The following is a 12,978-nucleotide window of genomic DNA, read 5'->3' on the forward strand; positions in this document are numbered from 1 at the left end:
GTCGTGGTAATTTAATTCGGTACCCCGCATGGGATTACGACAATTCAGCAGCAACTTTAGGAAGTTGTAAACCTTGGTTTGATTTTTATTCATTTCCTTTTATGTCCTGCTTTTAATTCAAGAGCTCAAGGCGGTGTAGGTAGTGGTTGCTCTTCCCTTTTTTCTCCCAACAACAACCCTGTGAGGTAGGTTAGGTGGAGTCCCCCCTCCCCCTGGGAGCTTCTACGGATGAAGGGGATTAGAACCTGGGTCTCCCTGCTCCTAGTCCAGCCCCTTCCCCGCTAGACCTGATTGGTCCTTGGGCTGAGAAGGAGGGACTGGCCCAAAGTCAACCAATGAGCTTCTGTGGCTGGGGGGGGGACTAGAACCTGCGTCTCCCTGCTCCTAGTCCAGCCCCTTCCGCACAAACCTGATTGGCTCTTTGGGCTGAGAGGGAGGGACTGGCCCAAATTCAGCCAATGAGTTTCTGGGGGCTGAGAGAGTTTGAATCAGGGCCATGCATTAATTGCTATGTCACACTGGCTTAAAAGTTGTCTAGCATTTGGAGTGAAGAGACTGAGGAGCTCACTTGGTGATTATATCCCTGTCTTTCTCTCTCAGCCCAGCCTACCTCACAGGGCTGGACGTTGTGGGGCAAACTAAGGGGAGACCACTGCCCCACGTACGCCACCTTTTCTTTGGCAGGAAAAAGCAAAACAACCAGATTCTGCAGGGCTGGTGGACGTTTTTGAAATTTTTAAAAAAAGCAAAATAAATGCAAAAATAAATCAGGACGCTGGCAGGCAGAAAGGTCAGATTATCCATTGAGTTAGCTTTGCGATATCTACATTTTGCTCTCCAAGGTCCTGAGCTGGTTAAAAAAAGGTCTTTCCTACCTTTTTTAAACGGGAGATGCCAAGATTTTATCCTTTTATAAAGAGGGGGTGTGGCTCTTTCATTGTGCATGCAAAGGCCCCCAGGGTTGGCGAGTCCCTGGGGAGACCCAACGGATGAGTCCATCTTTTGCCCCTCCATCGCTCAGAGCAATGGATGAGATGAAATCAGGTTCTTTCTCTGCAAATGAAAAGGTCTTGCATGATTACAAAAGCATCTTTGTACTGTATTCTCTCTGGATGGGGGTGGATTTTAATACTGATTGGTTGGAACTTCTCCACAATATAAAATATTCCCAACCCCTCTCCTTCCCAAAAATCAGCATTTCAGGGAGGTCTCTGGGGAAGTTTGCTCTCCAGTTAGCTATGGGTATGGTGACCATATCTTCTTGGAAAAAATAAAGGACAAACGTGAAAAAGGGGCAAATAACCTGAAAGGTTCATAAGAATTTTAAAAAATTAATTATTTATGTGTATAGCTTTGCTTTATGAAGGAAAACTCAAGGGCACCACCAAGAAAATAACTAATTACATTGAATAAATCTAAAGAACAGGACTGTTCTTTACAATAATCAGTTAATTAATTAAACAATAAAATAATTTATAATGAATAAATGAATAAATAATGGTCACTGTAGCACTGGGAGAAGGCAGGGTTGTTAGTTTGGCTGGGATGAAATCCACAAAACAGACCATGGTTTGCCACCGAAAAGATCCTAGTTTGCAAGGAGCTGTGCGTGCAGAGAGACAATGCATCTAAGGCAGTGTGTCTCAACCTTGGCAAGTTTAAGATGTGTGGACTTCAACTCCCAGGATTCCCCAGCCAGCATGCTGGCTAGGGAATCCTGGGAGTTGAAGTCCATACACTCATCTTAAACTTGCCGAGGTTGAGAAATGCTGGTCTCAGGCAAAGGGAACCAGGATAGTTTCAGAGAAAGCAATAAGCTGGGAAACTAAGTAGGGAAGGCAAGGGGAGGTGAATGAAGCAAGAAGAGGAGAAGCCCAATATTCTGGCTATGGAAAAATATAAATAAATGTTATTTTGGGCTGACGTGCACTCACTTATCATTTGCAACTTCCTAGATTATTTTTAAATATAAGGAAAAACTTCCTGCGGTTGAATCTGTACAACAGGGGAACTGGCTGTGTATGGGGCTGTGGGTTCTCCATCGCTGGAGGTTTTAAAAAGACTTCTTGAGGATGGATTAATCAGTGTTTCTCAACCTTGGCAACTTGAAGATGTGTGGACTTCAACTCCCAGAATTCCCCAGCCAGCCTGGGGAATTCTGGGAGTTGAAGTCCACACATCTTCAAGTTGCCAAGGTTGAGAAACACTGGATTAAGTAGTTAATGCACATGGCAGAGGGTTGGACTAGATCAATGGTTCTTAAAGTGGGGGTCCCTTCCAATTCCAGAATCCTATGATTTTCAGTCATTGTTCCTCTGTGATGTTCTTCTAGGTGGCAGAGATGGAGGAAATGATCATCTGGGAGCAATATACAATTACACTGAATCGGGTAAGTAGAGGCATTGTAACCACAGCCACAAAAATAAAATAAATAACAATAATTTCATTTGGCAGATGTTTCCTGCCCCCCTTTCTCCAGATAGGGATCGGTGACTCGACCCTGCTTGGTGTGAGTCCCTCCTTATGTTGGATTCCTGGTTCAAGAACCGCATTTCAAAACAAATTGGAGCGTTTGTAAAGACATCTGACCAAGGCTGTCAGGTCTGGAAACCAGGTCCCCTAAGGAACCATTTTACTGATTTTATTTTTATGGGGCTTAGAGGCCATTCCACTCATGAATGATTCTGAATGGCTGAACATCCTGTTCTCCATAAATGAGGGGGAAAACGATATAATAGAAAGGAAGCATATCCATAGTATTTCTGTACATAGTCTACACAAAGCATCAGGAAGTTTTATCAGTATAACCCCAAATCGAGTACAGGTCGTCCCCGGGCGAAGAACGCCTGGTTTAAGGACGACCTTAGTTAAGGACACAGCCTATTGCAGCAAAATTCGAGTTAAATCCACAATGATTCAAGTTAAATCCACAGTGATTCGAGTTCATTACACAATACTATTTATGCAGTATTATGCAATAATACTTTTCCGGCTTACATTCAAATTTGACTTAAGGACAGACCTTGGGAACGGAACTTGTTCTTAAATTGGGGACGACCTATAGTAATTGTAGAAGTTTAAAGCATAGTATAAAAAGATTTAAGGAGCAGTTAGTGGTTGGGGAAAGGAAAGGGAAGGGAAGGGAAGGGAAGGGAAGGGAAGGGAAGGGAAGGGAAGGGAAGGGAAGGGAAGGGAAGGGAAGGGAAGGCTGCTTGAATGCTTTTTCTTATAGACACAATTTTTTTTCTCTCTGGATTTTTAATTTTTATTTTCTTAATCATTATATTAAATCTCATTTTTCTTGAATTCTTGTTTGAACCCTCACCTCAGCGTAAAGCTTACCCTACAGCAATAATAATATTAATTTTTAAAAAAAGATCAAAAATGACATAGAGGAATTAAGGCTTAAACAGCTATGTATGTAATATGTACAAGTAGCATGTATTGATGTACTATTCCTTTCCCCCTTCTTTGTTCTTTGTTTCTTTTGTCTTCCCAGTTGCTTTTCACTTAATTCATAAAAATAAGAAAAAGTAGTCAGCTGCCCAGAGTTTATTGGAGTGGTCGGCCACAGTACATTTAATTAAGAATGAATGAATGAATGAATGAATGAATGAATGAATGAATGAATCCCAAAATCATAGTACATTTAATTAATAATAAATAAATAAATAAAGCCCAAAATCATAGCGCATTTAATTATGAATGAATGAATGAATGAATGAATGAATGAATGAATGAATGAATGAATGAATGAATCCCAAAATCAAAAGGCCCTCTGCTACCAGAGGAAGCAAGATCACAACCTGTTAGCCTCAAGGTTTGATGGAATAACTTGATGGAAAATACTGGGTCTGTTTTGCCTGGAGGAAAGTTAAAAGAAGGGGAAAGGGGGGGCTGCTTTAAATAGCTGGGGAGGGGGCTACACTTGTGCCCCTCCATGCTCCAAAACAGCTTCCTGGATTGAATCAAAAGTTCAAAGGCATGGCTCTACGGGGTTTTCTGCTGGGTGCAGTGACAAAAAATCAGGGTTGGCCGCCACGCCCGCGGAGCTTTGATCGCACTGGCGGGTCCATCTTGACTTTTTTGACCACAGCTTGTGGACAACTCGCAGTCCTATTTTGTGATTCTCTCCTTCTTCTCTCTCTCCTTCTTTCCTTTTCTTCCTCTCAAACATCAGCTTGCAGGGGACAAAGAACCCGTACTAGAGATCTGGTCTTTGAAATTAGGGCAAGTGCTGATAAAGATAATATGATGAATATGATTAATACCTTGACTAATCTTGATTACTGATGGTTTGGTAAGAGTTGGTCCTGTCTGCCTCTTTAGATGGCAGGGAACTCTGATTTCCATCAGTTCTGGTATCATGACTGCTATTAGAGGATGATGGGCAATGAAGCCCAGCAGGAATTGGGTAACAACACGTTCTGTACTCTGGTTTCAAAACCCAAGATTCAGTTTCTCTTTCCATTTCACTGTTCTTGCATTTCAAATTTCTAATGTTTTCTATTTCCAGATTTCCTTCTTTGGAAATGTTTGTTTCCATATTCATCTTTTCTCTGTCTCTCTCTCTCTCTTTTGTATCTGTGAGATTTGTAGACTAGATTTTATTTTAATGTGGAATAAATGGACTCTTATGTTCTTAAATTAATATTATTTTGTTGTTATATACTGATTTTATTTAGAAAGCATTTCTTACCATTTGTAGACTTAGTGGGGTTTGCTCATTCCTTGAGTAATCTCAGTAAATAAGTAACAGGACAAAAGAAATTCCTGCATTTATTTCTTATATTGCTATAATATATAACATATTATTATATATATTATATTATTATATATATTATATATTTATTTCTTCCTTCCTCCCGGGGTTATTTTCTATTTTCTTGCAATAAGAACTGCAGGAAAAGAACTTTTTTCTCCTTTCATACAGGATCCCCGGAAGGGCTTTGGCATTGCCATTTCGGGTGGCCGCGATCGCCCCAACAGTGCAGATGGCGACACCTCTATTGTCATATCAGATGTGGTGCCTGGAGGACCCGCGGTTGGCCGACTCCAGTGGGTACTTAAAACAAGGAGTTTCAGCAAACTCACAAACCAGGGAAACCAGTATTTTTCTCTGGGATCCCCAAGACTTTGTGCAATTGCTATTTGCCTTCTGTGATGTCACAGCAGTTTAACCAATGGCTGGGCCATTACAGCCTTTGGGGGCGGGACTGGTGTAATGATCTCTTCATGCCCAAACCTGCTTGCTTGCTCAGTGCCTGCACCAGTGTTTCTCAACCTTAGCAACTTTAAGATGGGTGGACTTCAACTCCCAGAATTCCCCAGCCAGCAAGCTGGCTGGGGAATTCTGGGAGTTGAAGTCCACCTATCTTAAAGTTGCTAAGGTTGAGAAACACTGGCCTGCATTGTGCCCCACCCCAGCTGAGATGTCTCTGGTGGAAAAACAGGATATTTCTTAATTCTAGTACTTAATTGGTAAATGGTAAAGCTCTCTGCTTCAGGAGGGTGATCTTGGCACTTTAATTCCATGGTGCCCACTTCCACTACCTTTCTTTAATATCTCAAAGGGCTGTATTGCGTGCATGCTGCTTTTTAAAATATTTTTAATGGTCTTTTACACGGGGAAGGTCTCAAGATGGGAATAGGCTGTGTGTTTCGTTTGGGTGCCATCGATCCAATTCTGGCATCTCTAAAAAGGGCTGCGTTAGATCCCAGTTATCATTTCTGGAGAAAGCACAGGCCAGATAGGACAAAATTAGGTGAAGAAATGAGCTGACTATGTCAGCCAGCCTCCTATGTCGCTACTGAATTTCAATCTGTTCTTCATTTAGAACAATGAGGACTGGAACCTTACGGTATCTTGAATGGAAAGGCCACAGCTTGTGCCTGTAGAAAAATCCTTCCATTCACAGCCCACGGCAGGGGTGTGTGTGTCCCATCTGGTAAAAGCAGGGTGAAGCGATTTTAACAATCTTTTAAAGTCTTTTGGAAAAGAAAGAGGAGAGGGGAAACGGGGCTTCTTTCTCACTCGCTAGGCCTTGACTCTCCTCCCTGTTTACGTTTTGCAGAACCCGGGACAAGATCGCCATGGTCAACGGCCTCTCCATGGAGAACGTGTCGTCATCTTTTGCCATCTCCACTTTGAAAACTTGTGGCAAGCTGGCCAACATTGTGAGTGCCGAGGAGGCCGATGGGTTTGAGACGGGGCAGGTTTTCCAGATCCCATTTCCCCCCTATCCTACTCCCTTTCTGATCCATTGAGAAAATCTGCCCCTTCCCACGGGACTGAGGTTCTTTGGTGGATACGTAAACAGGTTCATGGTGAAATGGGGGGCTGCAATTTGACTAAAAGGCTGGCCTGGTAGAACCAGCCAATGCTGCTTCTGCTTTTTTTAAAAGTAATATAGTGATGCCAACGGGCAGACAATGTACAACATTAGAGGAGAAACGTCCAGTTCTGCTTCTTGGCCCGCTTAGCAGGAAATGCCCCTCCGAAAGGCATTGGATGAATTTCTGTGATGTCACGGCATGCTGTTGAACCTTCTAACCGCAGAGTTGCCAACAACCAGTCAGGATACGCTTTTCAGTTCTCTCTCTAGATCAGTGTTTCTCAACCTCAGCACCTTGAAGAAGTGTGGACTTCAACTCCCAGAATTCCCCAGCCAGCATGGGAACATTCATATTATTATCTAAACAAGCCAGGATACTAAACCAACATCAAACTCGACTTCAGCTTCTTGGCTCATTCTGAGAGTAAGTTAACCTCGGCTGATCTTGCAAAGGGCCGGTGTAGTTTGTACTTGGATGGGAGACCACTAGGAAACCCCAGAGAGGTAGATTAGAGCAGGCAATGAAAAAATGGCGGCAGCAGATCACGTCCATACTGTTGCCATGAAAACGTGAAGAACATATCCATGAAGTCACCAGTCCTTGATTTGAAGGAGACTTTATCTTTTTGCTGGCTGGGGAATTCTGGGAGTTGAAGTCCACACTTCTTAAGTAGCTGAGGCTGAAAAACACCGCTCTAGATTACAGTGTGCATGTAAAACCAGCGCCAAGCCCCTGAGCTAGTTTGACTGATCGAATCTCAGTAAATCGAATGAGAACCCCTTTCTTCTTCCTCAGCCTCACTTCAACAAGGAAACTTCTAATTAATCTTAGTTTCCAGTAGAGTTGAAATGGGAAACTATGGTCAGCATCTGAATCAAAAAGAAAAAGTCTCCTTCAAATCAAGGTTTACTTCTGGTGACTTCATGGCCGTGTCGATTAAGTTTTCTTGGCAACTGTATGGAAGTGATCTGTGGCTGACATTTTTTTATTGCCTGCTCTAATCTACCTCTCTGGGGTTTCCTAGTGGTCTCCCATCCAAGTACAAACTACACCGGCCCTTTGCAAGATCAGCCGAGGTTAACTTATTCTCAGAATGAGCCAAGACGTTGAAGTCAAGTTTGATGTTGGTTTAGTATCCTGGCTTGTCCAGATAATAATAGTTTCTAGTTCAGAAAAGTGGAAGCCAAAGTTACGTAAAGATGTCCTGGTTTCTTTACTCATCCTGTAAAGATAGGAGCGACAGATCTAAATGTATCAGCAATAAGATTAGTTTAATAACTTGGTCTAATAAAGTTGAATATGATTTGTGTGCTATGGAATTGCATCAAAATTCAGTTTCAGTAAGTTTATAGCCCTCATTGATTTATTTTCTTTTAATGTTGAGACAAAATCTCTGTCAAGCTTGAAAAAATTGTCGAGGTAAAGAAAAGTGTGCCAAAGTTTTACTGAGTGGGACTTGAGTATTCTCCTCTTCGCACCAGGAAAGGTGGTCAAGTTGCATAAAAAATTTGCGACTTTTCATACTTCCACTTTAATTCACACGATGGGTTTGAATCTTTCTTGCACGTGTTGGCCCACCCCAACACCGGGTTCGTTTCCATCTGGCCCGATGAGCCAATAAATCACGCAGAGTCGAGGAAAGCGGATTCCAACACTTTATTTCTGTGCAGAAGCAAAGAGGCACGCTCGGGACCCAAGTCCAAATCGAGTGCTGCTTCATGAACCCAAAACCATCTTTTATGCAGTTTAAGCAAGGAAGCAGTAAGCTGATTGGTACACATCTTAGACATGTGCACGAACGCATTTTATCCCATAATAGTCCAGGGGGGGGGATATTAGCATATGAGATTTCCACCTCTGCGTTCCACCTCTTTTTAGCATGCTAGTGATAAACTCTGGTTTGTCTCCAGAACTTTGTCCGGACACCAATAACCACATCTGAATGCCACGTCTCCTCTCTTTATTCCAGTCGTGGGCTCGCTTATAATGTTTCTTTAGCACAGTGTTGTCCAAACTTGGCCACTTTAAGATGAGTGGACTTCAACTCCCAGAATTCCCCAGCCAGCATGGCTGGCTGGGGAATTCTGGGAGTTGAAGTCCACTCAAAGTGGCCAAGTTTGGACAACACTGCTTTAGCAAGACGTCCAGGCAGCAACCAGCCAGTTAGTCTGTGTATGGAGTGTTTGTGGTCAGCCTATGAAGCCTTGATGGTCAATTTTTCTAGTCCCTGCTAGTGAGTTAAGGAAGTGCTGATTCTCAACAAGTGGAATAACTCCAGCTGAAGCTAATTCATGGCTCGCAAAAGCCTCTCCTAGTTTGTTTGTAAACTGATTCAGGCGGCCCTTGCACGGATTTCCTTTTTTAATTGATTTAATAAAGCAGACAGCCCAGAGGAGGTTTGTTGCTGATGCAAACTCTCTTTCACCTATCGCAGACAGTAAAAAGACCCCGGAAAATCCACCTGCCCGTTGCCAAACCCAGCCAGCCCAGGAACCAGCCTTCTGGAACTCCTACACCACATTTGACGGATGGGAGAAATGATGACTCGGATGAGGATTATGGGGACCGGGATGATGAGTCAACCCCACTAGGCAGACACCCTGGTCAGAGCCAGCGGCGGACAGAAGCAGACCGTGGTTACGATGGAGACTCGTCCAGCGAGAGAAGTTCGGGACATTACCGTGATGATGACAACGGCACCCATCGGCAGACCCTCAGGAGCCGGCGGCGGAGCCAAGAGGGGGGCCACCGGAAGCGGAACCAAGATAGTGGGTCTGATAGGCCCCCTTTTGCCAATGGGCACAGTCACAAAGGAAGTACCAGCGGGCTTGCCCTGATGTCTGGGTTCAAGAGGCTGCCAAAGCAGGATGTGCCGATGAAACCCGTCCGCTCGGTTTTGGTGAAGCGGAAGGAGAGCGAAGGTGAATGGCTAGCTTTCTAACTTTCTTTTCACCTGTTGCCCTAGTTCTGCTTCTCAGAATTGAACTACTGTCCTCTATTTTTTCCCTACCACTTTTATTGTGGTTCATCTATCCCAGTGTTTTTCAAACTTGGCAACTTTAAGATGGGTGGACTACAACTCCCAGAATTCCCCCCCCAGCTGTGCTGGCTGGGGAATTCTGGGAGTTGAAGTCCACCCATCTTAAAGTTGCCAAGTTTGAAAAACACTGATCTATCCGATCTGCCAAAATTCTTACTGATCTCATAGAGCAAATATTTCTCAGAATGGCCCCCTGTTTGAGCTTCGCTTAAATTAACTTGAAGTAGCCTTAAACAAATTAAATCAGGATAAAAATTGGTTTAATTAAATCCCACAACACTACTTTTCCACCTCGGGTAAGCAATAAATCCTTCACAAGAATAGAAGATACCAGTTAAAATGAAAGGGGACTTTCTTCCTGAAAAGTGAGATTGGCCTGTGTAGAATTAAACTACTGGATTACACAGAATGCTCTGTTTTTGTCATGAATTCTGCAGCATGCAAAAGATTGTACATGTTGCCCTTTCCCCCATCCCTATCGTGCAAAAATATCCCTATATTTTCTTGGAAAAAATAAAGGAAAAACCTGAAAAAGGGGCAAATCTGAAAGAGGTCCGTAAGGATAAAAAAATTGTTTATGTTGATTTCCTTTGTTTTACAAAGGAAAATTCAAGAGCAAAACCAAGAAAAAACTTTACAAAAATGCATAGTCTAATAAAAATCTCTAAAATCAAACAGAATATGTAAATTTATTTTAAAAAGACAATTCAGTTTTCATATTTTTCACATAAATGTGAAAGACTGGGCATTACCATTTGCACAGGAAAAGTTAAATGACCAAAATAAAGGACAAACATGAGTTTTTGAAAAATAAATAAACTATAAAGGGCTTTCCTTTATAATAAAGGACATATGGCCCCTGTACCTGTCCCACTCTTAGAAAAGGACTTTATCAATGAGAACAATGTTCACTTTGCTAATTGCTCTTTTAAAAACTTTCCTTCCTGAAAACCCAAGAATACGGACTGAAGCTGGGGAGCCAGATTTTTATCAAACACATCACGGAGTCAGGATTGGCCGCCAAAGATAACTCCCTGCAAGAGGGGGACCTTATTCTCAAGGTTAGTCGGGGAAAGGTTGCTATTATTGCAATAGTTCATGGTCTGTACAATTTTTTGGATGAGTCTGCTTATGTTATTTGTTTCGATCCTCTCCATTTGTGGGAATAGACCCCCGACATGTCACGGAAAAACCCTAACAAGTTATGCAGGCCTGCCATAACTGGGCAAATGTTTAAAAGGTGAGAGGTTAAGGTTGAGAGGTAAGTTGCAGAACAGAGTGATATTCCCATAACCTAACTGTGAACGTGCGATTTAGCCACAAGAAAAGGGGCCATCACCCATGATCAATATAAATAAATAAATAATAAACACGTATCGAACTGGAAGGGAAGGAGTGAAGGGGATCTGTCAATTTGCTTAGTCTATTTGCTTCGTCGCCTGGATGGAATTTCTAGCCACCTGTGGTGACTATGCGAGAGCCAGCTTGGTGTAGTGGTGAAGGTGCTGGACCGGAAACCGGGCGACCGGGAAATCTACTTCTCCCTTCGTCATGGAAGCCGGCTGGGTGACTTTGTGCCAGTCGCTCTCAGCCCAACCCACCTCACTGCACTCTTATGGGATAAATAAGAGGTGGAAGCATTATATGCATCATGAATTGTATACAATAAAGGCAGGATATAACTTTATTACTAATACTACTAGTATGAGTAATTTAAATACAGAGAGCCAATTTGGTGTAGTGGTTAAGGCACCAGGCTAGAAACCAGGAGACTGTGAGTTCTAGTCCTGCCTTAGATATGAAGCCAGCTGGATGCCCTTGGGCCAGTCACTCTCAGCCCTAGGAAGGAGGCGATGGCAAGCTAACTTGAAGGCACAATCACTCAATCCATGCACACGTACAAGGTTGGGTCTGTAGGCTGCCTGCAAGGAATCCCCAGAGCAGTGCGAAATACTGTATGTTAAAGTCAAATCTGTTTCTCTTTAAAGTCAAATAATGATCTCTGTCAAGATGCAAGAACCATCTTAATGAAAACAAGCTGCAGAAAATATAGACAGGCCTCACTTTCAAAAGGTAAAGAGAGAAATCTGTTTCTCAAACACAAGGGAAGATATCAAGAAAATATTTCCAAATGAAAATACGGGCATTTGTTCTTTCCTTTTTCTTTTTCTTTTGCAGATGAGCATATAGTAAAAATCCATTTTTTAAAAAAGTAATGAGTTGCAGAAAATGTTGAACAAAGATGGACAACCCATCCCCCCCACTCCTTATTTTTACAGCTCATAATGCTGCTTCAAGAAGAAAAATAAGATGAGATTCCCAGCCAAAACATTACTTCCTCGTAAGGCTGGGAGGAGGTTACTTGGTCTGACTCCTCTCTTCATCTCTTCTAGATCAATGGTATTGTCAGTGAGAACATGTCTTTAGGGGAGACGCGGCAGCTGATCGAACAGTCCGAGGGAAAACTTACCTTACTCGTTTTGCGTGATAACAGCCAGTTCTTGGTCAACATCCCTCAAGTGAGAGACAGCGATACGGAAAGTTCCCACTTGGACGGTGAGGGGGGCGTCTGGAGAAAAGCTGGGGAGGGAAGGAGGATATGGGGGGAAATGAAGGTGGATCCTGAGGCTGCCGAGATCTTACCTACAGGGAAGCAGATGAAGACAGAGATGGATTAATGGACAGGTTGTCCTCATTTAGCAACACAGTTGGGACCAGCAACCTGATCGTTAAGCAAAGCTAAATGAAACGGCAACGGTGCTTATGATCGTATTTCAGCTTTTCTTTGCGTTACATACCTGCAAAGGTCATAAATGTGAGGCTTGGCCATAAAGTTACTTTTTCATCACTGTCATAACTAAACAAACTAAACAAACAGTCACTAAATGAGGCAGTTGCTAAACAAGGATTACCTGTGGTTAGTACCAACAGGGTTTCAGGGCAGAGACATACAGGTAGCCAAAATACAAGAAGGATTTCCAACATGTGTCTGGAAGCATAACTAGGCCTTGTTTCCTTCCAAATTTGGTTCCTTGCTTCCATATTAGAAGTCATCTGGGTTACTTCCCCAGAGCAGCAACAAGAGATTGGGTTTTCTTGTGTTCTTTACAGGCTGCCCATCTTTCTCGGGCTGAGCTGTGTTTGTTCTTTCTCATCAACTTGCAGTAGCCTGGCAATTCAGCTACAGGTAGTCCTTGACTTACAACCATTCATTTAGCGACTGTTCAAAGTTATGACGGTGCTGAAAAAAGTAACTTGTGACTGGTCCTCACACTTACGACCGTCACAGCATCCGTGCAGTCACATGATCGTGATTTGGGCGCTTGGCAACCTTTGCACATTTACACTGGTTGCAGCATCTTGTAGTCACGTGACTGCCACTTGCAACCTTCCCAGCCAGCTTCTGACAAGCAAAGTCAATGGGGAAGCTGGAAGGGAAGGTTGCAAGTTGTGGTCACATGATGTCTTGCTTAACAATCGCAGCAAAAAAGGTCATAAAATGGGTATGGTCATGTGATGCCTCGCTTAACGACCACACCACTTAATGACGAATTTTCTGGTCCCTATTGTGGTTGTAAGTCAAGGATTACCTGTATTTGGTG

At 42.9% G+C, this 12,978-nt stretch overlaps 1 protein-coding gene across 3 annotated transcripts in view; it reads left to right on the plus strand.

Moving 5' to 3' along the window:
* The window catches only part of TJP3 (tight junction protein 3), a 47,723-nt gene that overhangs the window by 16,056 nt on the left and 18,689 nt on the right, over window positions 1-12,978 (plus strand). For 2 of the 3 annotated variants that reach the window (XM_007431789.4, XM_007431787.4), the window contains exons 2-7: window positions 2,333-2,389; window positions 4,934-5,058; window positions 6,075-6,177; window positions 8,771-9,257; window positions 10,334-10,437; window positions 11,770-11,932. In XM_007431789.4, coding sequence (XP_007431851.1) covers window positions 2,342-2,389; window positions 4,934-5,058; window positions 6,075-6,177; window positions 8,771-9,257; window positions 10,334-10,437; window positions 11,770-11,932 — 1,030 coding nt within the window. In that variant the 5' untranslated portion in view covers window positions 2,333-2,341. Of the gene's footprint in view, window positions 1-2,332; window positions 2,390-4,933; window positions 5,063-6,074; window positions 6,178-8,770; window positions 9,258-10,333; window positions 10,438-11,769; window positions 11,933-12,978 lie in introns of those variants that run through there. The other variant, XM_025168917.2, reaches the window with a different exon arrangement.

The sequence above is a fragment of the Python bivittatus genome, unplaced genomic scaffold, assembly GCF_059951505.1.
Source record: "Python bivittatus isolate LINGU-HERP-01145 unplaced genomic scaffold, Pbiv_v1 ctg000580_np1212, whole genome shotgun sequence".
Classification (NCBI taxonomy): domain Eukaryota; kingdom Metazoa; phylum Chordata; class Lepidosauria; order Squamata; family Pythonidae; genus Python; species Python bivittatus.